General features: G+C 42.2%; 1 protein-coding gene across 6 annotated transcripts; it reads right to left on the reverse strand.

The window, feature by feature from the left end:
- Window positions 1–99: 99 nt before the first annotated feature.
- On the reverse strand, window positions 100–25,695 carry KLHL20 (kelch like family member 20). Of its 6 annotated transcripts, none has more exons than XM_026084728.1 (12): window positions 25,400–25,695; window positions 24,205–24,270; window positions 15,905–16,478; window positions 11,208–11,366; window positions 9,972–10,066; window positions 8,652–8,767; window positions 8,066–8,249; window positions 6,718–6,861; window positions 6,386–6,519; window positions 5,531–5,739; window positions 3,718–3,824; window positions 100–2,043 (listed from the first exon to the last, which is right to left on the reverse strand). In XM_026084728.1, the coding sequence occupies exons 2-12, from the start codon at window positions 24,225–24,227 to the stop codon at window positions 1,959–1,961; spliced, it is 1,830 nt and encodes a 609-aa protein (XP_025940513.1). In that variant the 5' UTR covers window positions 24,228–24,270; window positions 25,400–25,695; the 3' UTR covers window positions 100–1,958. The 6 variants fall into 6 exon arrangements, with proteins under 6 accessions (XP_025940513.1, XP_025940511.1, XP_025940510.1 ...); XM_026084726.1 differs by lacking the exon at window positions 25,400–25,695 and adding an exon at window positions 21,197–21,464 and having other exon boundaries at window positions 24,205–24,252; XM_026084725.1 differs by lacking the exons at window positions 24,205–24,270; window positions 25,400–25,695 and adding exons at window positions 21,197–21,464; window positions 22,099–22,176.
- Window positions 25,696–25,804: the final 109 nt, after the last annotated feature.

The raw sequence follows: 25,804 nt of genomic DNA on the forward strand, positions 1-25,804 counted from the left end.
TTTGAAGCAGCACCAATATCAAAAAACATGTCAGTGATCCACTGTACCTATGCAAACTGTATAAAAACATTGCCTGCTGTTTTCAAACAAAGAAACAAAGAACAGCATAGAAGAAATTTATTAAGGTAGCACTATTTATACAAGTTACTCATGCTAGAAAAAAGCATAAATGATACATGTAAACATTTGTTTACAGAATACTTGTTTTTCCTTGTAAAGGTGCAAATGATCTTCATATGTAAACACAAGAATACCAACCTTTAGGGGAAAAGAGGGGCCTTTAAAAAAGTTTGAATGACCCATTTATTACTGTAGTGTAATTTTTACTATATTCAAGCACATTAAAATGCCGAGTTACATGAATCAAACCATGACGTTAAAGAACTTAAGATGTCAGCACTGCCTCCTTCATCTCAAGAATTTACAGTCCTCTTTCTCTTTAAAAATCAGATTTAGTAAGGTCCAAAGTTATATCAGGTGCAACAGGTCATTGTTTTGTAGTGGGTGGAAGTTTCAGTACAGGCAAACACGTCAGAACCCTTGAGTCTAGAGCAGAGTTGCTCCTTCCGCCCCCCCAGCCCCAGGTGCCTCTGCACTCACTGAAACATAACAGTTACAGTGCCAGTGAACAGTCCCTCCCCTCCAAAGTCTCTTTAATGAGCCTCATACCTTTCCCTGCTCTAAAACAAACACAGGCAAAGTGCATAAAAATCATTAAAAGGATGGGCACCATCTCATCATGGTCAGTGTTTTACAACAGGAATTCTAAAGACGCAGACAAGAGGCGGGAGGGCAGCTAAGAGGACGCTGGTCTAAGCATTTTGCAGCAGGAGCTGACTGTGGGTCTGCCATTATAGCAAGAACCTGAGAAGTGAGCATTTATCTAGGCTAGTCGGAATTAACAAATGGTACCTGCATACCAGCTTCAGACAAGAACTGATATCCCACAGGCAGTGTGAGAAAAGGATTTTATAAGTGAGCAATAACTAGTTTTAGGTTCATATACAGGGGAGGGGAGAGACAAAAGCTGAACTTTTGTACCATACACTGTACAGTAAAAAGGCATCATTTAAAATCCTTTTCACTCTCACCCTCTTTTTGGGCACTTCACTGATTCAGTCGATAGATGAGAGTTCCAGTTCTACTTCTTGCCTCCAGCAAGACTGAGAAGATACTCGGGGCACCCATCTTCATAGCTCTCCTGTACTCTAAGAGATCCTAATACATACCACAAGGGTTGGAACCACAATATCTTGCAGGACATAGCCCTGCCCTAACCATCAGCTTGTCAAAATTCAAATCGCACATACACATGCACATACACATATATAAAATATATATATGCACACATATATATGCATATAAAAAAGCTGGAATTATCATTGTGAGTGATACAAAGAAAATACATGATACAAATTAAATGAAAAAATAAATATACTCTGTGCACAGACAAGCTTCTGTGCAAAGGTGGCACCTTGCAGGTCAAGTACTTTTTTGAAGCTCTCTGTAAATAAGGCAAAAGCAATGTTTTCTGTATCACTTTCCTCTTTCGCCCACTGCACGCCTGCCATGTCTACTGCTCGCAGTAGGAGGGAAATCAGGGAAACCCTCCTCTTGCCAGACTCCCAGTATAGCTTGTAGTCCCTACATCGGCATTGTTTACACTATAACGACTTTTACAGTTTGGTTTATTCAAAAATGCAGACTATTTAGAAAAAATAAGGACATAAGCAACACTTCTACTTTTGTCCAGTGGTTCCCTGGAGTCTGACAACATGGTCTTCCATTGGGCGCACACTCACAGAAGTCACTTTTATAATTTGATAGAAAGAGTCACTGGCAAAGAGTTACATTGGATCTAGACCATTTGTACTAGAGCTGCAAAGAGGTCCAGTGTCAAGAAGTCTCTTCAGTTTTTCTAGGAATGAGAACCAAGGGATCTCCCTCCCTCTTGATGCTTACCATATATGGGATTCGCAGTGTGTCATCTTGATAACACCTACGCCTCCTCCCAGCCGCCGATAGTTCATTCCACCGTACAACCTGCAAAGACAAGGCTCCAGCGGTCACACTGCTTCAGCTCTTTCATGGAACTACTCTGGGAAAGAGCGAACCAGCCCTTGTAAGCATGGTTAGCCTTCGGTTAAAGTGGCTCACAATGACTAAGCAGGGCAGCAGTCTGCGTACAAACTTCCAAGGTAACTCTAATGTATTTGCTCATATCTTTCTCTAGAAAAACAGGAATTGCTTCTTGTTTTGATGCTCAGCTGTTCTCTGTTTCTTAAGTAATCGTTTACTTTCTGTCTGGTTACATGCAAGATAGAAAGGATCTTTGTCGGTTGTAGCTTACCCTGGGCTACTTTTTGGGTAACACAGGAGCAAGGACAGGTTTGCTATTTCCAATTCAATTAATTTCTTTTACATTTCTAATACCCTACATTCAGCTGATCTCACCAAGATGTAACACATCCCAAGCACCATCTGTTTCTCCAAAATATGTTACTGAAACAGTGCCTGCATTTCCTATGGAAATCTAATCCCTGTGGGCTCCAGTATCCTACTCATTTCAGCTGCATATTCCTCTCTGTGCCTCTACAGTCTGCTGGCAGAAACGAGAGGCAAGTTCTTCCCAATTGGGAATTTCCTATCACCTCAGTTTATAAATTAAATAAAATTCTTCTAATGGCTGTTTTGCAGATATAAAGGTGAAGAACACCATAGGCTCAAACTGTTCTGTTTCAGCTCCTCCAGAAAGATTTGGAAATCAGAGCCTCAGCTTGAAAGCCAAAAATGAGTAGGCTGAATTCTACACCATGACTGTGAGCTCCTTCTGCTAAGGGCAAGCTTATTTTTATTGGGAAGCAAGAGCAGACTCAGTCCAAAATAAACAGAAGGGGCAGATCTGTTTCAGTGTGGCTCATTTTTTTTAAGTTCAAAAGCAGCACTTAGAAACAAATTAGATTTTAGTATTGTCTTTTGCTTGTTACCCAGCAAACTTGCCAAGTCATTTATTTTCTCTAACTCTCAGTAACCTATCTACGCAGCATTTTCCTACCTGCAAAAGATGCAATGAGACTTTATTTCCCAAATGTTGGTTAAATCTGTCGATATCCTCAGATAGGGGGAAAAAAAAAAAAACACTATGGAAAAATCCATTTCTGTTTTACTTAAAATGGAGTTGATGGCTAGAATTCAAGCTGAAATCTGCAAGACTGTTTCTCAACTGCCCATTACTCCAATAGTCATGGATGTGGGGATGCCATACCTAGATGGTGTATTGGGATATTAAAGTGTTTGATTTCTATCCATGATTATATGGAAAAGCTATCTTGTTAGGGAGGGGGTTTGTAGCCAAGCACCACTGATTCAGAGATACAAGCCTAACACAAGAGCAATATTCAGTGAAATGCTGTGAACAGCAAGTATCCCTTTTACGTAGTTATTTCTCAGCCCTGAACCAGGAATAATGAGGTGTGGGGAGATGAAGGAAGTTAACCACTTCCCAGTTTTTCAGAACGTGATTCTCTTCCATGTACTTTCATGTAAGCCAACAAGCCACAGCATAACTGTTATGCTGGCTACTGCACCCAAGCTCCGCCTGATGTCGCATGTCACATTTCTAATTTGGCTGGAACAGCTCCAGCCACTGGTTGGACTGAAGCAGCTACAGCTGGAAGCTGTTATTTGACTATTTCACTTATTCAAGCTTAAGGTTACCTCCATGTGTTAGCATCTGGATCAAACACCTCAATGGTCTTCAAGTACGTTGTGCCATCAAAACCCCCCACTGCCATTAGCTGTCCATTCACCACTGCGAGGCCAACCTGGAAAGCAACCATCACAGATAGTACTTATTTAGCTGGGATGCTTTACCACATATCCTGAAAACAAGGGTTAAAATGGAAATATTAATAGAAAGGTATTCAATAATTAGGTTTGGGGAAAGGCACAGCCTGCAGTAGAGGTTTTGGGGGAAGAAAAAGGATAAACAAAGTAGCCTATAACACATTTAACTAGAACATACTGGCACAGGATGCCACATAATCCAAACACTGCATTTAAAATAATAGCAAATTAAAAGTTAGATACAGATCACAAAATAGAGAATCTTTTAGAGAAAAAGCAGAGGGCTCCCTTTACCAGCTACAAGAACTAGAACTACTTGAATACATACAGATACATCAGAGCCTAAACCTTTATCAGTCAAGGCTTATTATACCCTGCATGGAATTTCTTGACAAAATACGACACACACACCATAGTATCTACCAGCCTACAGCCTGGAACACTTGCTTAAACTGAAGGAGAACCATATGTAACCCCCTGGCCTGCTCCTCTAGGGCTGGAACCTGAACCATCTATAAGCACCCTGGCCTTGTTTCCAATTATGTCTTTCTACAGATGCACAAAGTTACTGAAATCTCAAGTTGTCCTGTTGTCTAGGAAGATCACGTCCAGTGAAAATACCCTGACACAGCACAGAAAATAAGGCAAGAACACTATGTAAAAGGGTCTTTGTTTGGGCTTTGAGGAAGTTAAARAGAACTCAGAAGGCCTGCAGAAAAAGATGCATCTATTTAGCAAATTCTACAAAAAGCAAATATAGAAGCTCACGAAAAGTGAACACCTGATCAGCAACTACAAAGGAACTATGTACTACATGCTTTGAGGAGRAAAATAAGTGTATGTTCCCTGCCCCCCAAAACAGTACTTGCTCAAGTTATGATTCATGCTTGCCTCAGACACTGAAATACTAGCAGACAGAATTAAGCCACTCTTTACTATATAATCCACTATCCAATGATAAATATTCATAACATTTGCATCTGCCCAAACACTATGACTACTTAAAACACTATGTTAATCTTCTGTTCACATGTCAGCAGAAAGCAGGAGGATTAGCTGTCATTCCCCATACCCACATGATACTGTGAAGAGAGGCAACACTCTAGGTAAAAGCCTGGAAACTGTTCCCACGCACATCACACACGGCAATGAAAAAGACTTAACTAGAAGTTTGTATCTAAACAAGTAATTGCCCAGTTTCTGAACTCTTTCTTCTGTGCAAGCAGGTACGTTCATTTTCTGAGTCATCCAAAGTGCGTTACAGGATAAGACCCAGGTGCTAATTTTGATACTATTCTCTAATAGTTCCCCCACACTAAGTATGGCTACTTCACCAAGTGAAAAATGAAGGAACTCCTCCGTTTCAGGCCTAAGTAGCTCCRTTTCAGTCCCTCAGTACAAGGGACCAAAATTATTTTAAAAAGACCCTCAAAAATTACTGGATTACTGGATACTTAATACATCCTCTGACATATTAAACAGTTGACTGTCCATGGTACAACACCACTACTATTTCATCCTCTAGTTTTGCTGAAGAGTTTTGCCTTTTTTACAAATATTTCCCTTGTAGAGGAGGGGTGAAGTTATGGAGGAAGCAAGAGAGACATCTCAAGATGACAGTCTACCCAGTGCTCTCACTACGTGGTTAGGCATGGCATAAGCAGGCAAACCAAGTCAAACTCACTCCACTCCGGCGGGACGTCATGGCCACAACAGGAGACCACTGGTTGGTTCGGGGATTGTACCTCTCTGCACTACTGAGCTCTGTTGTGTCATCTCTGCCTCCCACAGCATAGATCATGTCTTGGTATACTGCACAGCCCAGGTGCTTCCTCCTCGTCCCCATGGGTGCAATCGTATGCCAGCGGTTCTCCTGAGGATTGTAGCGTTCCACTGCAGAGGAAATGACACATCTTTGGACAACAGGGTTGGTGGAGAGTGGGAGTTAGCACTTTTGAACTTGCATCCAAAGCATTGCTCAACCTGCAAGACACTGCAATTCCCACACACTAAAAATACGATGTACCAATTTGTAATCACCCACTCTAACGCTCTCCTTCTATAAAAGGCTGGCTGTTCTCTCTCCTGTCTCCAATTCCTGGAATGCTACATAGTCAAAAATCACATAATGCAGCTTCACTCAAGAATGAGCCGGCCAATGCTACAAACTGATCTGCATTTTCATCGTGCAGTAGTGTGACCTATGGCATCCTCCTTCCTATAGCAATAAAGGGCTATYGCAGGAAAAAGATGCACTTGCAGCTGTTCAGCAAATGAATAAAGTATTGGCTTCAGGACACACTGCCAGATGCAGCTTCTTTGGGGGGGGGGGGCAGGGGGGGGGAAAGACATATACAACCAGGTAATAAGGACTTAGAAACCTAGAGTGAATTACTGCATAGCAAAATTATGTTCAAAGGAAGGAAACACATAGCAAACTGATCACTAAAATATTCAACCGCCATCCAGGGACACCATGGACAGAAAAAAACGAGACCATGACAAGTATGACTGCAGTGAGGGACAGCAAAAGGTATACCAGTATTGAGAGGAGAAGTTCCATCAGAGCCTCCCACTGCATAGAGGAAGCCCCCTAACACAGCCACTGCCACTCCCAGGCGCCTGGTGCTCATGGAAGCCACTCGAGTCCACTTGTTTTCTTTCGGATCGTACCTGGCAAAAGAATAAACACCAATACTCAATAAGGCATAGACATCTTCACAAAGGGACAGGCAGACTGCCCTTATTTGTCTCCAAACAAAAATCCCCATGAAATCTGTACAGCATTTACCTCCTCCTCTAAAGCTCATCTGCACCTTACTAAGAGACCCTCTTCTCCCTGTGCCCCATCATTTGTTTTTTTTAAGATACCTTTCCACAATGTTGAGACAGGAGACACCATCTTGGCCACCCACAGCATAGAGATAGCCCCCAAGAACTGCAACTCCAACACTGGTCCTGCAGGTGCTGGTGGGGGCCACATCGCTGCTCCACTGATTGGTCTTCGGATCATATCTAGAAAAAAACATCAAACAGCACAAGTTGCTGGTCTCAGGAAGTTTCAGACTCTCCCGTGCTTGGGAACTACTGGGGCAGTGGAACTTGCCTATCTTGAGCTTGAACTGCAACTCAGCTATTTATAAGGAAGTTGGATGAAAGGCCTCAGGTGATGTAATGCATCCAATACCTGTTATTCCAGGGATGTTCAAACTGCAGTTTGAAATGATTCAAATTGAAGATCAAAGCCACAGGTTCACAAGAGAGCAGGTTACCAGGGCCTGGCTGACATGTGGTAACTTGCCTCTGTGCAAACTGCAGCGCCAAGAGCTATTCTGCTGCATGTTCTCTGCAGCCCGCACAAGAACTCAGACAGCACTAGGACCTGTGCTTCTAGACAAGGATGAGGGAACTGGATTGGCTTGGGAACCCAGAGACTAGGAAGTATGGCGTGCAGTAGAAAAACGTGCAGGACATGGGGGATGTAAGGCTGGGGTCCTGATCTGGGAAGCTGGGAGTGTGTAAGAAGATATGTGGAAAGAATGGGAGGCTCGGGAAGGAAGGAGATATATTGTACAGCTGTTGGATTTGTTAGAGGACCGAGGTTTAGAGCACCACGAGTGCTCGAGTAACATGGCTCAAAGGCATGGGGACTGGCAATATGTAGCTCCCAGAACCAGGAAATTTAACAAAGCTTGTTCAACTTAACATCTTTCAGAGGTCTAAATCTGACCTATTTTCCTTCTTCTGTAAAAGTATTTACAAGGTTCCTTAATTCTCTAGTCACCATTCCACAACAAAACGCCTGAATGTTTCTCTCAACATTAAGTAATACATGCCGTAACCTCACCTTCCTCAGCAATGCTAAGAACGAACCAACAATTTCAAAAGAAGGTTAACAGAGACCATCACTCCTCCCATCACTTACAGTGAAACCTACCTCTTACATATTCCTTCCCTATACCAAAGATTACGTCTTGGCTCATTAAGCTGAGGATAACATGACACAAGCTGGTATGCCTGAAATCCTAATTTAGCAGTACAGCAATACAATATTGAAGTGGTAGGCAAGGGAGGAGGAAATGTAGATAGCAGTAATATAAATTTTGTGTTTTCAGCAAAACATCACCACAGCTAGCAAAATGGATCCATTTTTAAGAGGTTACACCAGGTTTAAATACTCAGAGTCAACACTCGGAGCATCAGCCCTATGGAGACCTACCTTTCTACACTGTTAAGATAAGAGGAACCATCATGGCCTCCCACAGCATAGAGGAGGTCATCCAGAACACTGACTCCAACACCACAGCGTCTTTTGCTCATGGAAGCCACCATCCGCCACTCATTGGTTTGAGGATCATAGCGCTCCACACTGGAAATTGCATCCCCGCTACACCAGCCCCCCACTGCAGGAACCAAACACAAGAAACAGTGTCATGATAATGCATCACGTTCACATACTGCGCGTATGTCTACTCTAAATAATTCCTCTGGACTTTGTCAGCCTTAACCCAGGAGGCCCACCTCTCAGAGTCACTCATCCTGAGGACCACCATTAGAAGACAGAGTGCGATTTTCAAAAGGACTAACATGAGTTTGGAAGTACTAGTCTATAAAAAGTGCTGTGGCACTCAGCACCAAAGAGATCACATAAATAAGAAAGTGCAAGTTAGCTCAAACCACCAAATATTAATGCACATGTCACTTCAGAAAGAAGAAGTTGCAAAGTCTGGTCTTACAGAAGCACTATAACCAGAAAACCCATAGACTTAAATCTCCTGACCTAAGCCAGCAAGAGCTATACACACCTGCAAAGAGCACTTCTCCACAGCGGATGGGTTTGCGTGGTCTAGTTCTTGGTCCTTGCATCAGTGGCCGCTCTTGGGGCAACAGCAGATAGTTTTTAGCTTCATCCACTAGGTCCCTGTGCAAGACAGGAAAATATTAATTCCAGATGTTCACACAATAGCAGTCTCAAGAGAAGATACAAATCAAAACTGATGGTAAGAGCACCCAGCACTAGTCATGCACTTCAGTTATTCATAAACTACATAAGTGCATGAATAGCTGTAGTTAAAACGTACACTGACAAGTATTCATCAGTTGTTTACAGCAACACAGTGGTAGACCAGTATCAATATTTGGCCAGTGTTAATATTAGAYATTACTAGTAATAAAGATTGATAGAAAGACCATGATGAGAGATTTGTCAGGCTTACAATGCAGAAAAGAAAAACCCAGTCTGCCTCAAGCTAAAACTTAACAGTCAATGGTTTTGCCTAGGAACAAAAAAGGAATTGAAAAGCACACAAATACATAATACACACACATGACCAATAGATGGAGATAGTACCCTTCTGATGAATATTTTCTCCATCAGCTTTGGCCAGCTCACACTGTCCATCCGTTCATGACTTGTCACCTGGACTAATCCTAATATTCCAAACCCTTGAATAAAACAAAAAAGAAAAGAGTCCTCCTTCCCTCTACAAATGTGGAATTCCTCCAACGTAAACTCTTATTCAGAAAGAGAACAGCTGAGTCTATCCACTGAACAATTTTACAGTAAGCACAACAAAAATTGAGTGCTTTATAGATAACAGAACTGTGCAGAACCAGAAAGGCAAGACTTACACCATGAGGGAAGGAAATTACAGCTTTCCTGCACTAGCATTGTGGGAAATAGCAGACTCCAGTCCCAGAGTACTCTTTCACTTATTAAAGGCAAGATGTTTCAGATACAGAAACATTACTTTAAGCCATGACAAGATCACAAATGCCACGCAAGTAGTGAGGTGTACTGAACGGCCATGACTACAGAAACAAAAAAGGTGAAATGGAAAACAATCCACTGAAGGATATTCTCCTGAAAGTCAAACCGTATACTCAAAGTTTGCTATTTCACTGAAAACTTGAAAGAACAAAAAAAGAACTTCCTCTAGGGCATACTGATTATTATGCAAATAGAAAACATTTTCTTGCATCTCATCTCCTCCCAATTGCAAAGAGGAAATTGTGAGGTAATGCCCATTTACCACTGGCAAATCAACACAATTTCAGAGAACAGGTACAAATAAGGCACCCACATACAAGGAAATCCCATTCTGTAAGTCAGTGAGGAGATTTACCGGCATTCTTCATCGCTCTTAATAAGTGGATCAGAGCCCACCGTACCCACAAGGAATTTGGGACTCAGCAGTGGCAGACGGACATGCTGCAGGACCTACAACACACCAAAAAAAAAGCATCRCTGTAGAAAAAACACAAACCCCCTCAGATATAGGGAGAAGCCGAACAGAAATAAGTTATTATCRGCTATTTAGTTATTGGCTAGCAAGTTTTGATAAACAGCAATTCTTCTGGCAAACAAACARCATGATCATTTACATATCCAAACTGCCATTCTAGTTGTCTAGTACGTCAATGCAGATAGCCAACAGCCTGTCAGTCTTTTAAATGGGACAATTCACTGAAAACAGGCTATCAATTGAAAACCTTTACAAAACTGCAGATGCCAACACATTTGTCTGAAACACTAGCTTAGTTAGAAGTTTTATCATCAATTAAGAGGTGGTCAGCTGTCTTAAATGTAAGTGGTACTGTATAATAAATGAATGATAACAAATAACAGCTCTTTCACAAAGGCTTAGACTTTAGAGACGTAACCGGCTATACACAGAGGGGCCTACAAAAGGCAGAGCTGTATGAGTATTAATAAGCTAGCTTGAGGAAAACAATTCCTTTTTAACAATTTTCAAAAGCTTTCCATTAAATAAAGTTGTGCTTAACATCTATTTCCAAAGCAGAAAAGCCGAGGCAGACAGTCTCTCACCTCCTTTGATCAGAAAGCCTGAGACTTTAGAAGCTTTTTTGGCTGACAGCTTTGTCAGAATAGATACATCTTTCTGAAATGCTYTGGCTTTAGACAAAACATCGTATTTCAACAAAAACATTCTGACAAGCTCCAGTATAAGATCATGAGGGCTGAGGCATAAATCAACCAGCAAAGGCTAAAAATATACCTCCAATGAAGACAAGCTTTTTCTCAATTCCACTACGTTTTTTGTACAGTACCCTAAGCAACCCAGGCAGGTTTGTCTGGATTGACTGCTGRAACCATCTTGTTTGGCAAGTCCTACCTGGAAACAATTCAATAAAGCCCCTACCGAAGTGTCTGGCCACTGCTACTTTCAGCCTAGATGAAGGGGAAAATGAAAGTCTTCCAACCCATATGGAAATCAGAGAGAATTACTGTGGCATCACATACTTTCAGAACTGTGACACTGCTGTGGCACCATGATTTCTGCCCTCATTTGTCCTCCCCTGGATAAAGCAGCCTCACATGTTACTATGCTCCAGATTACCTGTGGCAGCTGGGGTCTTCTCTCCTGAATGCTGTATTTCACCCAGGCCATCACTGCATTGAAAACCTGCTCTTCACTGCGAACGTTTAACTCGTCACTGGATATAATGTCTATGAGCTGATTGGCAGGAAGCAGCATAAACTCCTCGCTCTCCATTACCTGGTTAAACAGAAAGGAATAAAGAAAAACATAAGGTCAGTGGTCAAAGCACCAGAACCATTTGCCACTCCTGCACTTCAATGCAAGGCTAAAGGAGAGACAGCTCACTTGAGTTAGAGCCCAATGGATGGATCCAGCAAAGTGCCAAATAACTTCCACTGTTTTTGACACCAACCCGAGTGAAGGGTTCTCTGCACAGAGCAGAATGCAGTCTCCAACAAAGCAAAAGACACCTTTAGATGGTGATGCAAGTGAAAGGGAATTTTTATATAAAAGTTCTGTAGATTGTTTTTGAAGGGTTAAGCCACATAATGCACTGWTCAGGTTTCAGAATTTAAGAAAAATAAAGCCCTTACTTAAAACCAGCCTCCTCATTTGCCATGTGTAATACTTAAGCAGAAATAAAAACGTTAGGCAGCTGGTAAATATTTGACAGAAAAGCAGTATCAGAATAGAGAGGCTTTATTCACAATGAATCCAAAATAGAGCACAAAAATAACAGTCTTAGAAACAAGTTACCAGAGGCATCGTAGAGAACATGGAAAAATCTTCCTGAATGCTGATTTGCAGCAGAACAGCCAATATTTCAGGACAAGGAGATGGACTCATTTGATCCTGTCTCTCCTTCATTTGCTCTAAATATATACGGAGAGTTTGCGCGAGTCCAAATGCACTTAAGAGGGACTCGGAGCCTCCTAAGGCCCCGAGGACTGGTCTCTTGTGAAATTCAAGCCGCTGACAATCTGCGAACACGTTAATTCCTTCAGTACCCAAGATAGCGCCCAAGTTCCCCAGGAGGCCTGAGCTGCCACTAGAGGACCCTACGCTCACACGCCGCGCCGCGCCGCGCCCGTGAGTCAGCCCGCAGCCCGGAGGCTGCCCCGAGCGGCGGCAGAGCTAACGCGCAGCCCTGCCTCATGCCCACGCAGCCCTGCCTCATGCCCACGCAGCCCTGCCTCATGCCCACGCAGCCCTGCCTCATGCCCACGCAGCCCTGCCTCATGCCCACGCCGCCGGCAGACGGGAAGGACGCACGAATTTGAGAGCGCCGCAGAAGCGGTTTGACTGCTGATTGCCAGCTCAGCCTGCCCGCAAGCACTCCCGGTCTGCAGCCTGGAATCTTGGACAGGCTCAGTGACAGAAAAAACCTGAATACTGGCCTTTCCCTTCATTTGCGACCACATTACAATTCTATGACCTATTTTAGGGTATGCAGCATAAACAAAAAGAGAAATCCATTCTCTTTAATACTATCATCTCAACAGGAATCAGCTGCGTGGTTCTTTTAATTACTTAAAGAACTGATTCAAGAACACTGAATGAATATGCAAAAAATAGCCAAGCTGCTGACAACAGCAGATATTGCTAAAAAGAAACACAAGCGACAACAAGGTCAGTTACCAGACTTTGTTCCGGGATCCTACGGGCTTTCAGGGAGCAGCAAGAGTCACAACAAAGTTAGCTCACACACTTCTTCAGCCTTACAGCAAACACTGGGCTGGCCACAAAGACCCATGTCAGCATTTTTGCACAGTCTCCCTCTCTTTCACAAAGACTAGCTTGTGCCTAAATCTTACCTCGACAATTTGTAAATGCAGCCTCAGAGTCTGAAAATAGAGGCTCAGGACATAACATTTACGAGCCAAGGACGGTCATCCAAACTCTTCCTTCCACCCTCACAAAACACTCTCATACCTCACAGACCTCAAAATACTGCTAGCACTTCTGCAAACCCAGTCATTGCTGCTATGCAACTTGTTAGTTTACACAGTAAAATAAATATTTAAAGTGTTCAGTCTTTTTTTTGGCTTAATTATCAGGACACTAAAAATTATCTGACTAATATTAATGGTCTGACTACTTGCTTGCTAGAAGCTTACAGCACTAAACAAAAATCAGATGGGCATCATTTTCTCTTTTGTACTGAACAAAATCAGAAAAAATCACAGTATTATGTTCACTACTGCATTTACATACAGACAGAATAAATGTCAAAGAATACAATATGGACTACAATTTTTGTCTATTGAAACAAAGTGCAAGTTGTTTATCTCTATGTATATTTTTTTCCCTTCATACAGATGTCAAGAGATCGAACAAAAAATATGAAGGCTGTTTTTGTACAGCGGAGTTGTTAACAGAACCATTTCGCATTGCGTGCACCAGATTCACTAGGGGTTTTAGGCAACACATTAAACTGAGGGGAATGGAAAACTTGGAGAAACATTTTACCAAGAAGTTAATGATGTAATGCAGCAATACACATAAAAATTAATAGAACTAGAGGTTAACACAGCAGAGGACATGAAGCAATTCAGACTGCATTCAAAGTAACTGCATGGATTGGCCTAGTGCCTAGCGCTTAATGTTTTACGTTGCCATCCAGGAGATTCCCATCTCATGTTCCTTTCCCTTTTGGCCAGCTTGGAGGAAGCATGCCCATACAGCCTCTGCAGAGGAGGGAACGTTTTTTATCAGTTTTCAACCTCCACATGGAGGAGGATGAAGCAGTCAAGTCAYTGGCTTCCAGAAGGGATCGCCAGTCCACTCTCCAGATGAAAACTACAGTGGCAGCAGAGGCAGCGATCCCAACCAGCTGCACCATTACCACTGTCTGCAGAGAAATAAGGGAAGGGAAAGTAGACATCATTAGGGGTGAAGAGCAGCTAAACTCTTGGGACACTGAAGGGGACAGCTAAATACCACCCGCACAGGCCAAGTAGGTAGCGTTCTAATCTAACCAATTGCTTTCTGGATGCAACAATTTAGTTAAGTAAATTATAATCTGTACCATCTCTGAGGGGAAGAGTGTTTTCTAGAGCCCAAAACTTTTGCCTGCATGGGCTTTCCCAGGGATAAGGAAGACAGGAAGCTGCCTTTGACGGACTGCAAGAGAAAAGAACCCCATAGCAAGCAGCTCTTAACAGTGTCAGATTCCAGTTGCATGTATTAATGCTAAAACATTTAAATACAAAATTGTTGTGCTGTAAAAAAAAAGTTATTTAGAGGCTTGTAAGTATGCCCTACTCATGTAATAATGAGAAGAACATAGCTCTAACCATTAAAACCACCAAGCACTGAAAATAAACAACCATCTGGTTACCATCCTGCTCCCAAAAAAAACTGCAGAAGAAAAGAAATGCAGAGCAAGCACAGAGCACATGAAATGGCCAGCTAAAATGTAGGGCTTGAATGTAGGGCTTTTGGGAAATCACCAAGTTCTACAAAAAACAAGCTCTCATCTTAAATAGCAAAGTCATTTTTTTCTAGTCTTTATGGTTAGGAAAGCCATATTTACTGCAAATTTAAGAGTATGCTGATGTCATGTGTCTTCAATTATATATCAAGTATTGTCTTCAGTGYATCCAACAGTCAAGTTCAATTGTGTTTGCTCCTGCTCATGATTTTATTAAGTGCTACCTGACTGAAATTAATACAATTCTAGTCTGTTTCCCAGAAGAAAAAAAAAATGAAAGTGTGCAAGCTGCAATCAATCACAGCACTTACATGCTGCCACTTCTTTGAGGAAACTAAATTAGCATCAAAAGTTGATTCTGGAGTTATTCCCTTTGGAAAGGACCTGTAAGCAGGTAGAAAGAAGAGTTTTCTTTGCAGCAGCCTACCTGTTCCAAGGGTAGAAAAGTGCAGAGTCTAGGGAAGGTAAGACACAAATCTCTCTACCAGGGGAACAGACCTTCATGCTTAGAGYGCTCCTTCTAGAAAGCAGCTGTTTCCAAAACATACATATGTTCTTGCCCTTTCAACCAGGGCTCAGGAATGACACCATTTTCAGATGTTGGTCTCTTTTCCGCAGCTTGGTGCAATGAGTAAGTAAAAACCTCTTTTATCATCTGAGTATTGTTCACAGAATTCCACACTATTATGCTGATTCTTCCCTGAATTTGTAGCTGGCTATTTTTTTTCCCCAAGAAATCTTCAAGGAAGAATTGAGAAAGTGAAAGAGACTTGGGTGAGCTATGAAACTACACACTTGAATTACTTTCAAATGAATTCTGCTGAATAATAAATGCAAAAGCTTGGTTCTGCTTCAGCAAAGGGAGTTGAAGACTCCACTGAAACTGCTGTATTCTCCTCCATACACCCACGTTTCCAGTACCTAAACGCAACCCCAATTTTTTTGTTCATTTTTTAATTGATAGTATGTTTTTAATACTCCTCTTCCCTCCAATCACATAGAATCCTGAACGAAGAGTGGAACGTCACACCATTGCGCAACCATGCCACACACAACACCAAACACCAACTAGTGCCTGTGGCCCTGCCTTCCACAGGGCATTCACAGCAGAACTCTAACAGAAGAAATGCTACAGATCACATACAAAATACCAGTGCAGCACAGTCCTTCAAGTACGTCTTCTCTCTCTTCCCCAACTTACAGTTAGCACCCATCGATATTAGGATATGTAGCAGGGGGAAAGGCAGGATTTGGAAAGAAACACAAAACAGGAGTTGGCCAAGGCTCTCACAGGGCACATTCACAAGTTYTTCACCATGATTCCAGTACACTAGCATCTTACCTCCTGAAAGTTATGTTGCGTGAACTTGTCGGCAATCCTCAGCAGTTCTCGGCACGAGTGAGTGTCAGCAAAAGCTCGGATGCCCAGGCAATTGGAAGGGTCCAATTGTCTTTTAAGGAACTCGCAGCAGGCCTCCTGGATCTCAGCCAGCTGGAGAAGGCAAGCAGCTGGCAGTAAGGTCTGGACATTTCCCTCTTCTACAGTGATCTGAGAGGTGTACGCAAAGTCAATCAGCAGTTCCATGGCCCTTTCGTCAATGTCTCTGATCACTACTTCTGTCTGCCGACTCTCTGCCAGCTCCCCGGTGAACATGGCTCGGAAGTAAGGACTGCAGGCTGACAGAATCACCCTGTGGGCGTAGATCTTCTTAGCGCCAACGACTAGCACCACATCGCACAACTCCCGGTGCTTCCGCAGAAGATTGATGACTTCCAAAGTTTGTCGAGGGTGCTTGTCAGAGATGTAGGGCATGCGAGCAGGCTGTGGCACCCCTTCTGGCAGTTTGTTAGGATCTCCAAGTGTGCAACGGCTCGTCACGTCCATTCCGGTCTCTCCTGGTCGAGTACTAGTACACCTGCAACGGAGCAAGCCATGAGACAGGACCATCATCAACTCATTTATCACTAAACACCAGCTACAGCTCTACGACTCGTGCCAGCTATGAACACAGAGACAGCAGTGACCCCAGCCCAAGCTAGAATGTGGAAATAAACACACGTGATCACATGAAAAAGGAATCCGTCTCAAACCAAAGTGTCCTTAGAAATAAACAAATGCCAATTTGAAACAGGCTTATATTTATATCTATTTTTATATGCTTTCTATGACACACTGCTGTAATACCCAAGTACACGTACATATTTATTAACTGAACCTCATTACAGCCTTGTGAGGTAGAGAAACATTATCCTCATTTCATAGGTAGTGACTCAAAGCAGAGATGATGAACTGACTTGCCCAGTGTCATACGAGTTTTCTTTGACAGAGCCAGAGATGGATTTCCACTGTAAAGAATTCCAGTTATATGCTTTAACCAAACTTCTCTGTTCTTCCACCTACCTTTTTGATAGGGCCACTTATCACAGTGATATCTGAACGTGGCAAACTGCCATGCAGACTTCAGTAACAAAGTGCCCTGCAGCCTATCACAAATATCTTTCAGGTTCACGGATCTCCATTTAATCATTACCTCTTCAGTTATTTTGAGTTATGGACACTTTTGACACAATCCACTTTCCCCAACAGGTTTCAAAAGAAGTTTAATCTTTCCCAAGAGTGACAGACTAAGAACTGCAGAATGCAATCAGGATTATTAGACCAACCAGGAAAAAGTCAAAACAATCAAAGTATTTGCAACTGTCAGCATACCACAAAAGGAAGAAAATAAATAAGATAACTTTAGAAATGAGGACCCATTTGGGGATATGTAAACTAGGTTTCCAATACAGAGTAGAGAAAAAGTACTGCACTCCCAGCTCCATGTGCAATGTTGCAGCTCCTTGCTGTCCTCCTTTAAGACTTCAGGAACCTTTCTTTTATGCCCTCACGCTCCGGAGCGGACGTCAGCCCTGCCACAGCTTAAGTGCAAATCCTCCTCTGCACAGCAGCACCACGCTAACATAATGATGAGAGATCACGCTCTGCTCTCTGTATGCTACTAACATGAGAGAACGAGAGGGCACRCAGTACTGCCCCAAGTCCTTCTGCAGCAATACAGCATTCTCATCACCCCAACAACGTGGGGATGAACCAAGACACCACAGCTCAGACCTCACTTTGCAAAGACGTCTGCCTACATCCCAGGCTTCACTGCCACGTTATGACTGAGCTCAGTACTAAATAAAAAGAATTAAATCTAGTTCTACTTTCAGCAATCGGACTGAGTTTGTAGATATCAGCACAMACTTAATTGAGATGCCATTTTGGATGGTTGGAGCATATTTGAATTTTTGGCACATATCATATGCACAATTATTAAAAAGATGCATCAGCACCAATGAGATTTCAATTACTATGAAAATAATGAAAAAATAAGGAACTCTTGCCTCTTCCCACTCCAAAGGAAAACCATCATTTAGGGCAATTAGAGTACACAGAGCAAAGTATCAGAATATTGATGGTTATGAATTATCCAGTGAATGCACTGGCCCTTGGAGACACACTGAAAGACTCAATACATCTTATCCATTTCCAGCTTTTTTGATCCACTGGTCTTTATGAGCTGTTAGTACCTCGCTTTGCCCATATTAAGAGTTAAAAAGAAATCCAACTTCACTTTGCCACTGCTCAATGCATTTTGCAGCATGCTTGAAGGAAAGAATTAAAAAATAACTCACATCCTTTCCTCTCATTATTATGTCAAATGCACCTTCTAACCACAAGGAAACTGGTCTCTTTGCAGCAGTTCAAATTATTCACTTGCATCTTAGACTGTTTTCCCATTCCCCCCACACCCTGTCCTTGATCATCAAATTCAGATGTTTCAGACCATTACCTTTTCCTCATATCTTGGCTACACAGATCCAGCTGGGTCTCCCCTCTGGGTTTTGCTGCTTGCTCCTGTTCCGCCTCTGTACCTTAAATACCTTGTTTTTTATCCCTACTCTGTCCTTTTTATATCTGTCGCTGTTCTCTTTTTTGACACCCCTGACAAATCCTTTTGCTGTTATACAGCCTCTCACACTCCTCTCCTATGCCCACTTTTCCTTCACAACCCAAATCCACCTTGTGAGGCTTGACAGTCATTTTCAAAGGTGTGCTAAATTCCTCACAAACAATGTGGGTAAACTCTCCTCACAGTAGCGCATGCAAACTAAGTTCAATGGTACCCCTACAAAAGCCCAAGAAATCTTGGCTAAAGATTTACCTACCTGCCTAACTGGTTTACTTTCATATTTCTTAGCAGCTTAGGCCAGAGGGTAATTTAATCCCTCTACCAAGAGATGGGGAAAGGGACTCAAAATGTGGTGACAAAATCCCCTTGTACAAAGTCTAGCTCTTGCTAAGCAAGCCAAAGAGCTTGAAACCCCCAAAGCACAACAAAATCTATGTCAAACCCCTAAGAAAAAATTAACCATGAGTAAGACACGTGCTACTATAATTCCGTCTTGACCAGGCCCTCTGTCAAAGCACCTTCAAAGCAGGGCATAGGCATCCTTCAAACAACAAAAAAAAACATTTCACGCAAATACAGCTCACAAAGGAGGGTCTATTTCCACTACAGGACCTCTTTTTGGAAAGCAGGATCCCTAAAGACATACTAGGCTTTCCTCAAACATAAAAGACCCCCTAAAAACAGCCCTAAAGCAGCTCAAGAGCTCTTTGGAGTGCCACAGATTCTGCCTACAAAACAGATTAGGTTAACACTATTCCCCCACAAGTAATATGGTGTACCTTGTCTACTCCAGCATCCAGAAGTCATGCCTGACATTGAGAGCTAAGTGGTAGGCTGTCTTTAGGACATGTGATTACTTGGCTGGATTTGGGCAGTAGAAATCCTAGTCCTTTCCTACCTAATCCTTTCCTAGCTAGGACAAAACAGGATTTTCTCCCCAAATTAGAGTCCGTTGAACACATCTTTAAATTAACTGAAAAGGAGTCTCATTAGTAAGAACCGTAGGCATTCCTGCATTGTTCCCATCATCACTCATCTGAGTGCCTACACTGGCACCTAATGTTTTCTGCTAAAGTATGTAAGAGCTTAACTTTGTACTCTCACACTAAAACATACATAAACCAAAAAAAAAAAAATGCTGGTATCCTTCCTCAAGGAAAGAAAGTGCTGATTAATGATTAAAGAAAATCGAATGGATGGGAAAAAATAATAATCAAATTAGCACTCCTGATTCACCCATAACTTATCTCTGGGTAATGCAGAAGCTAGCGATCAATGGGTTTGGGAATTTCCATCCTGGATCAAACCAGATGCTGATGTTAAGCACTGTGGGTTGCTGCTATACAGAGGCACAGAAGTGCGAATTAAAAGGACACTGTCTGATGGCATGCATCTCCACGAGGATAATAATTTAACTGCATTATGTGTGCATTATGCATATATATGCATAGAGAATGAAACGATGACTCAGTAGCTTAGAGGTGTGAAAGACAGAAGGCAGCACTTGATTCTCACATGCTAGGCTAGCTGCCTTCCCCCCCGCCACAAAGCTAAGAGCTGCTCCTGAATACTCAGGGTGATTAAAAAGAGAGTTGAGGATCAGAGAGGAAACGTGTATGCAAGGATAAAAGATTCACACTCAGCTATGCAGATATTCTGGGATTAGCTTCCATCAAAATGCAGGGCTGAGGAAATCTGCAGATACAATGGGATTAAGAAGGAGCTGACAAAGGATCAGTTTTTGCAGCACACTGCTGAAAAGTACAAACGGGAACACAGGCAGCCTGCAACACTAAGTCAGCTAAATAAATAGGCTGCTCTGCCTCCATTTTATTCAGCTATGCCAGTTTTCAGAACTTTATTCATTAGCGCAGGCATTTACAACAGCACAGAGTAGCTTCTTAAAAAGTTCAAAAAAAAAAAAATCTAAGACTAGATATCTAAGAGAAATGCTCCTTGATACTGTCTTATAGTTCTTTAACTTTCAGGTCAGAGATACCAGCATTTTGGGGGGGTTTATGTATGTTTTAGTGCGAGAGTACAAGTAAGCTTTAACATAGTTTAGCAGAAAACATTAGGCAGATCCAAGGCCTGTGATAAGAACAAGTCACAGGCTGAAAACAAAATCATACATTGCTCTAGCGGATTCCAGTAGCAAAGGATTTTAGTAGCAAATTAAGATAATGAATCAAACCGCTTGTGATTTCTGTCAGTGCCTAGCTTGGAATTTAATGCATACACCAAGAAAGCATTTCCTAAACTCGTCACAGAATGCTAGAACACAAAGACCTTTAGATTTGCCTCAGCCAAAGGTGCTGCCTCAAGCAACAAAAGTGACCACAAACCACTACCAATTAAGGTACAAAACACTACCCATTAAGGGGAAATGCTCAATTGTGGCAACCAAAACTCTAGAAATTAGTTAGCTAAAGTTCTAATCATTAGTAAAAAAAAAAACAAAAAAAAAACAAAAAAAAAAAACACCACGTATTTCTTTTCTTACCTAAACAGCAAGGTTTAGATGTACCTCCTCAACGCGGTTGAGTTAGGTAAGCAAGCAGACAAACCTAACTGCAATACCATTTTACATTACCGAAAATGAGAACTGTAATGATCCTATTTAATCATATATATTAATAATATGTTCCTATTTACATTTAGTTTGATTTTTCACTGACCAGATCCAGAGAACTCTCAATTTCACCAAGAATGTCAATGTCCATCTGCAAAAAGATGAAGTCATTACTGCGGTCTTCCAACAAACTTCCCAAAACTTTTGCAGTTCATCTTGGGAAGAGCTACGTCCATGCAGCTAGTTAACTTCCTGAGCGAGCGTGAGGGCTCAAGAGCACCCTTGGGCTCTGCAGTCTCTCGCCCATCAGCAGGGTTTGGCTGTCCGTGTGCGAGGTCAGTTCCGATACGGTGCTGCTGTAACCAGGGACCAGACTGCTGGGGAAAGYGGTGGGAGAGAAAGAGCTGGGAGAAACGTAGTCAGGGGCCTCCCCACTTTGCTTGGGAGCTACGTTTATGCTCAAGCCCACGTCCTTACCAGAATTATGTTATAAGCATGCCTGTGCCTGGCCACGTACCTCTCTGATCCTGACCTGCTGACTTGGCTTCCTGGCTTGACCTCAGCCCTGCACTCAGCCCACTACAGACTTGCCAACAATCATGGGACTCCTGGCTGACACTCGTTACTGCCATCCGATCTGCTCTGCCCTCCCTGCTTGGGTACCATGGGACTGCACCCTTCGTCGATGAGGTCCCTGCCTGCCTTGCTGTCACTTCTGGCTTCCAGGTCACCTCCCTCTGCAAAGCAGCCTGCTCTCGCTGCTCCCTGACAGTGAGAAAGAACAGCCTGCCCCAACTATCACTTCATTTCCAAGGCAAGACAAATCCTGTTTGAACTTCATTGCATTTTCTCTACTGTAATCTTGATAGGAACAGCTGCAATTCCTTTTTTGTTCAAACTGCACTTCCCATCTTCCAAGTACTGTACACCAGCTCCCCATATTTACTAATACAGTACTGAATAAACCTGAGCCTGCTCATTTTGTGGCAGCTGACAGGGCTCTCACACCTGGTATTATGTTGCTGCAGAGACCTGAGTAAAAGGATACAAGAAAGCACCCTCCCAGCTCCCAGAAGATCCGTGAGCCTGAAATCCAGTCAGAAAACTTTTATCATTTTTTGCTAAAATAAGCAGTAGAATAACAAATGGGAATTTTAACAATCCACACAGAGGCCCTTTCAACACACAGGCGTATTCAAGATCTGAAGATCCACAGCCCACTATAGATCTCTGTGTCAGGCTAGACTCCAGCACGACCACACACCTAGGCACAAAGCTCAGCTGAAGGGCTAGTCCAAAAAAATAAAGTTCCTGTAAGCCTATCAAACCTGTTAATCCATGCTCTACACTGGCTTGCCATAGAGGGAGGGAAAACAAAAAGATACTGAAAGATCTGGTCTGCATCCATGACACAAATTTTAAAAATTAAGAAAATTGCCTGAAACTCCAGGGTCAGAGCCACAACAGTCAACCTCCGTTTCTTCAGCCCAGTCCTGTTGTCCATCACCAAAACTACCCCAGTCTGAGTGGCAGACAATCTCTGGGATGGCAAGTCTGAAGCCATAGAACAAACCCACAGAAGACCTATGAACTATAAACTTTGGTGCGTTCATCCTCTGCCTCAATGTCACATGTGGAAAACAGCAGACATAAATAAAAAAATAACAACTTAGAACCTCAATTTTTCCATTGGGAACACAAAAATAAAAGAGAGAAAATGAGAACACAAAGCAAGGTAGTCACCAATTTGATGTCACTTTGGGAAACATTTTGATAAATGGAGTACAACATAAGAACCTGCAAAAACATGGCCCTACTTTGGTTAAGAAGATTTAAACAGTCTTAGTTGTAAAAGACTGAAATTGAAGAGATCTTGTCTGCTACTTAATCTGTTCTGGAGAAAAAGGAACTCATTTTAAAAAGTCTCATGCAGCTCCTCATTGTCCTTATCTTGGCAAAATATTGAACAATACATAGAGCCAGTGATGCCCGTGTCACGTCCCACGGTTTATTCATTAGCTTAACTGAAGCAATGGCACAAACAGTCTTTTCTGTTGTGCTTGAAGGGTTCGTTTAATTTAACAACATAGTGTCATTCTACAAGGGTTTAACTGACTATTTATTCCTTGCCTCCTGCTACAGTACAGAACTCAGACCAATCATTTCTGCAAATGCTGTAGCTAGAATCTCTCTACATATTCCCATATGGTAAAATTGCTTGTCTTCTCTTGCATTAATATTTGCTTTTAATAAAGCAAACTGTATGCTGTATGCTTTTAATAGTTTCCCCACTTTGAACATCCTAAAGGGTATAGACAGACTAGGTGATTTGCACAAATTCTCTTTACTTCATTTGGTGGTGCAAAACTTGTGGGAAACTTTGCTTCCATTCACCATTTCAAGATGCAAAAATATGTTTGCTGTTAAGTTTTGCCTTGGGATGGGCAATTGACAGCGAAAAGCAACTAGAACTAGCAGATAATCCTGTTTGCCAGCTTGTCACCATCCTGATTTACTGTGACAATCTTTTTATTTTTCCCCCCTCTATAGAACAGAACGTTTTTGACATAACAAGAGCAAGAATTCCCCTGAATTAAACTTCAGCCACATCCTCAGCTCATTAGAATTGAAGCAGCTGACATCTGTAATTAGGAGAGGAAGCCCCTTCTTCATCTGAGACTCCATCCCATCACAGGAGCAAAACTCTTAGTTAGGGTAAAATATCCTAAAATACTCAGAAATCAAGTTTAAATTTATTCCTAGGCAGTTTATTTCACAGAGTCAGAACACATAAGTGATTAAAAATTGAATTTTAAATATGATAGTGAACTGGGGGGAGGGGGAGGGAGAAAGGAAAAAAAAAGAAAAAAAAAGGACAACTTCTCTGCAGTACTCTCTTTCCCTAACAGCATATTCGTTTAAAGTCTGGTCTTTTAAGTACTTAAAACTAAATACACAGAACTAAGGAATAAAGATAAATGCTTTATATTCTAGTTTTCCTAGAGAGATCCTAATAAAAATAATAAAAATAAATTATGGTCTAAGTACTTATGAAATAAAGTCATACGATTTATCACACTCGGATAAGAAAAAGTTTTTATTTTCATGTCTTACCTACGCATTGGCTTTCCGTCCATGCACCGTGAAGAGAAACCTTCACCCTACACTTCAAGACCTGATCTAAGACAAGAAAAAAGAAATAAAAAGTGTGATATTCCACAGCGAGAGTGGAATTTCTCCCTTCAATATGACTCTAGGAAGACAGCATAACTGACCACATCCATGTAATAATATGCCTTGAAGCTCTTATCCAGCTGTAAAATTCACAGCCTGAATTAACGATGTCTAGATTGCAGAGAATACAAAGCAGAAGAAAATATAATCATCATTAAAAGCAATTTTGCCACAGCTGCATAATGATTCTTTAGGCAAACAGAACACACATCATAAATTCAGCAAACTGCCTACCTCCCTGGATCCTTAAAATTATTTTACCAAAGAAAAAATATATATATAAGTCTAAAGCAACAGGGTGCTCTCTCTCGCTCCTCGACCAGAGCCAGGAGATCTCTCTCCCTCATATACTTACCAGAAATTTAAGGCAGGCTGGTACCTGACAAACAGCACAACACTGCTCAGCAGCTGCACTGTGGGGCCAGTATTTGATACAAGATCCACCTTATGTATGGAAATTGAAAATAACTCTGTGCCCCAGAGGTTAGTGTGATGCTAATAATGGTGCTACATCTGCAGAGATTAACGATGCTCCCTGTGCTCACTAATTCCAGTCAAAATATTTAGTTTTTGAGAGCAATAACAGTTGCAAACTGAAGAGTCCTTCCATGTTCAGATACTAACTTAGAAACATTGGTTAACCCTTCTTCACAAGGGCATCTGTCATCTTGATTTCATTTTAATGACTATTCAGTTAGGAACAAATTTAATTAAATCATTATTTAAAGCTGTAAGTGTAACCTTTTAGCATGTATTAAAAGACTAAAAGGATAATTCGTTCCCATATTGATATTCACAAACATCTTCCTATCCAAAAATGAAATCAGCACCAGGAAAACAGTAAAGTTATAGGAAAGGCAATGACAGAATAAGACTGAATAGCTTTTGAAAAAAAGACATTTAGCATTTAACACAGGAAAACTTAACTTAAATAAGAATAAAATCCTCCCCAGAAGATTGAGCCTGCCAGTTTGGAGCCTTGTGCCCAGAAATAGCATGGTATTTTTGGCACAATTTAAATCAAATTACAAAAACGGCTATAACCGTATATGGCTACGTGAACAAGCAACCTTACATTATAACGAAAGGCTCTTCAGACGCGTTATCGCGCAAACGTAAATCGAGAAGTTGGCCGGTTATCAGGGACACGCTCGGACTTGCGGGCTTTCAGTGCCGCACACTGCTTTGGTTCGGGGGGCTGGTTGTGTTTTTCCCCCCTCTCCACTCGCAGGAAAGTCTGAGCGAGCCGATTCCTTTGCTCGAGGACACCGCACCCCACCGCAGCTCCAGCCTGGGCCTCGGCCGGGGCCCACGGCGAAGCCGCTCCCCACGCCGGCCCGCGCCACGGACACGCGCGGGGGCGCCCCGAAGCCCTCGCGAGGAGCCGCAGACCGCGCCGCTCCCAACGCCGGTGACTGCAGCGGACTCAGTCCCCGCGGAGCCGCCGCCAGGAGCCGCGGAACGGCAGCTCCGGCGGGGG

This window comes from Apteryx rowi, unplaced genomic scaffold (assembly GCF_003343035.1).
Source record: "Apteryx rowi isolate R43461 unplaced genomic scaffold, aptRow1 scaffold_65, whole genome shotgun sequence".
Taxonomy (NCBI): domain Eukaryota; kingdom Metazoa; phylum Chordata; class Aves; order Apterygiformes; family Apterygidae; genus Apteryx; species Apteryx rowi.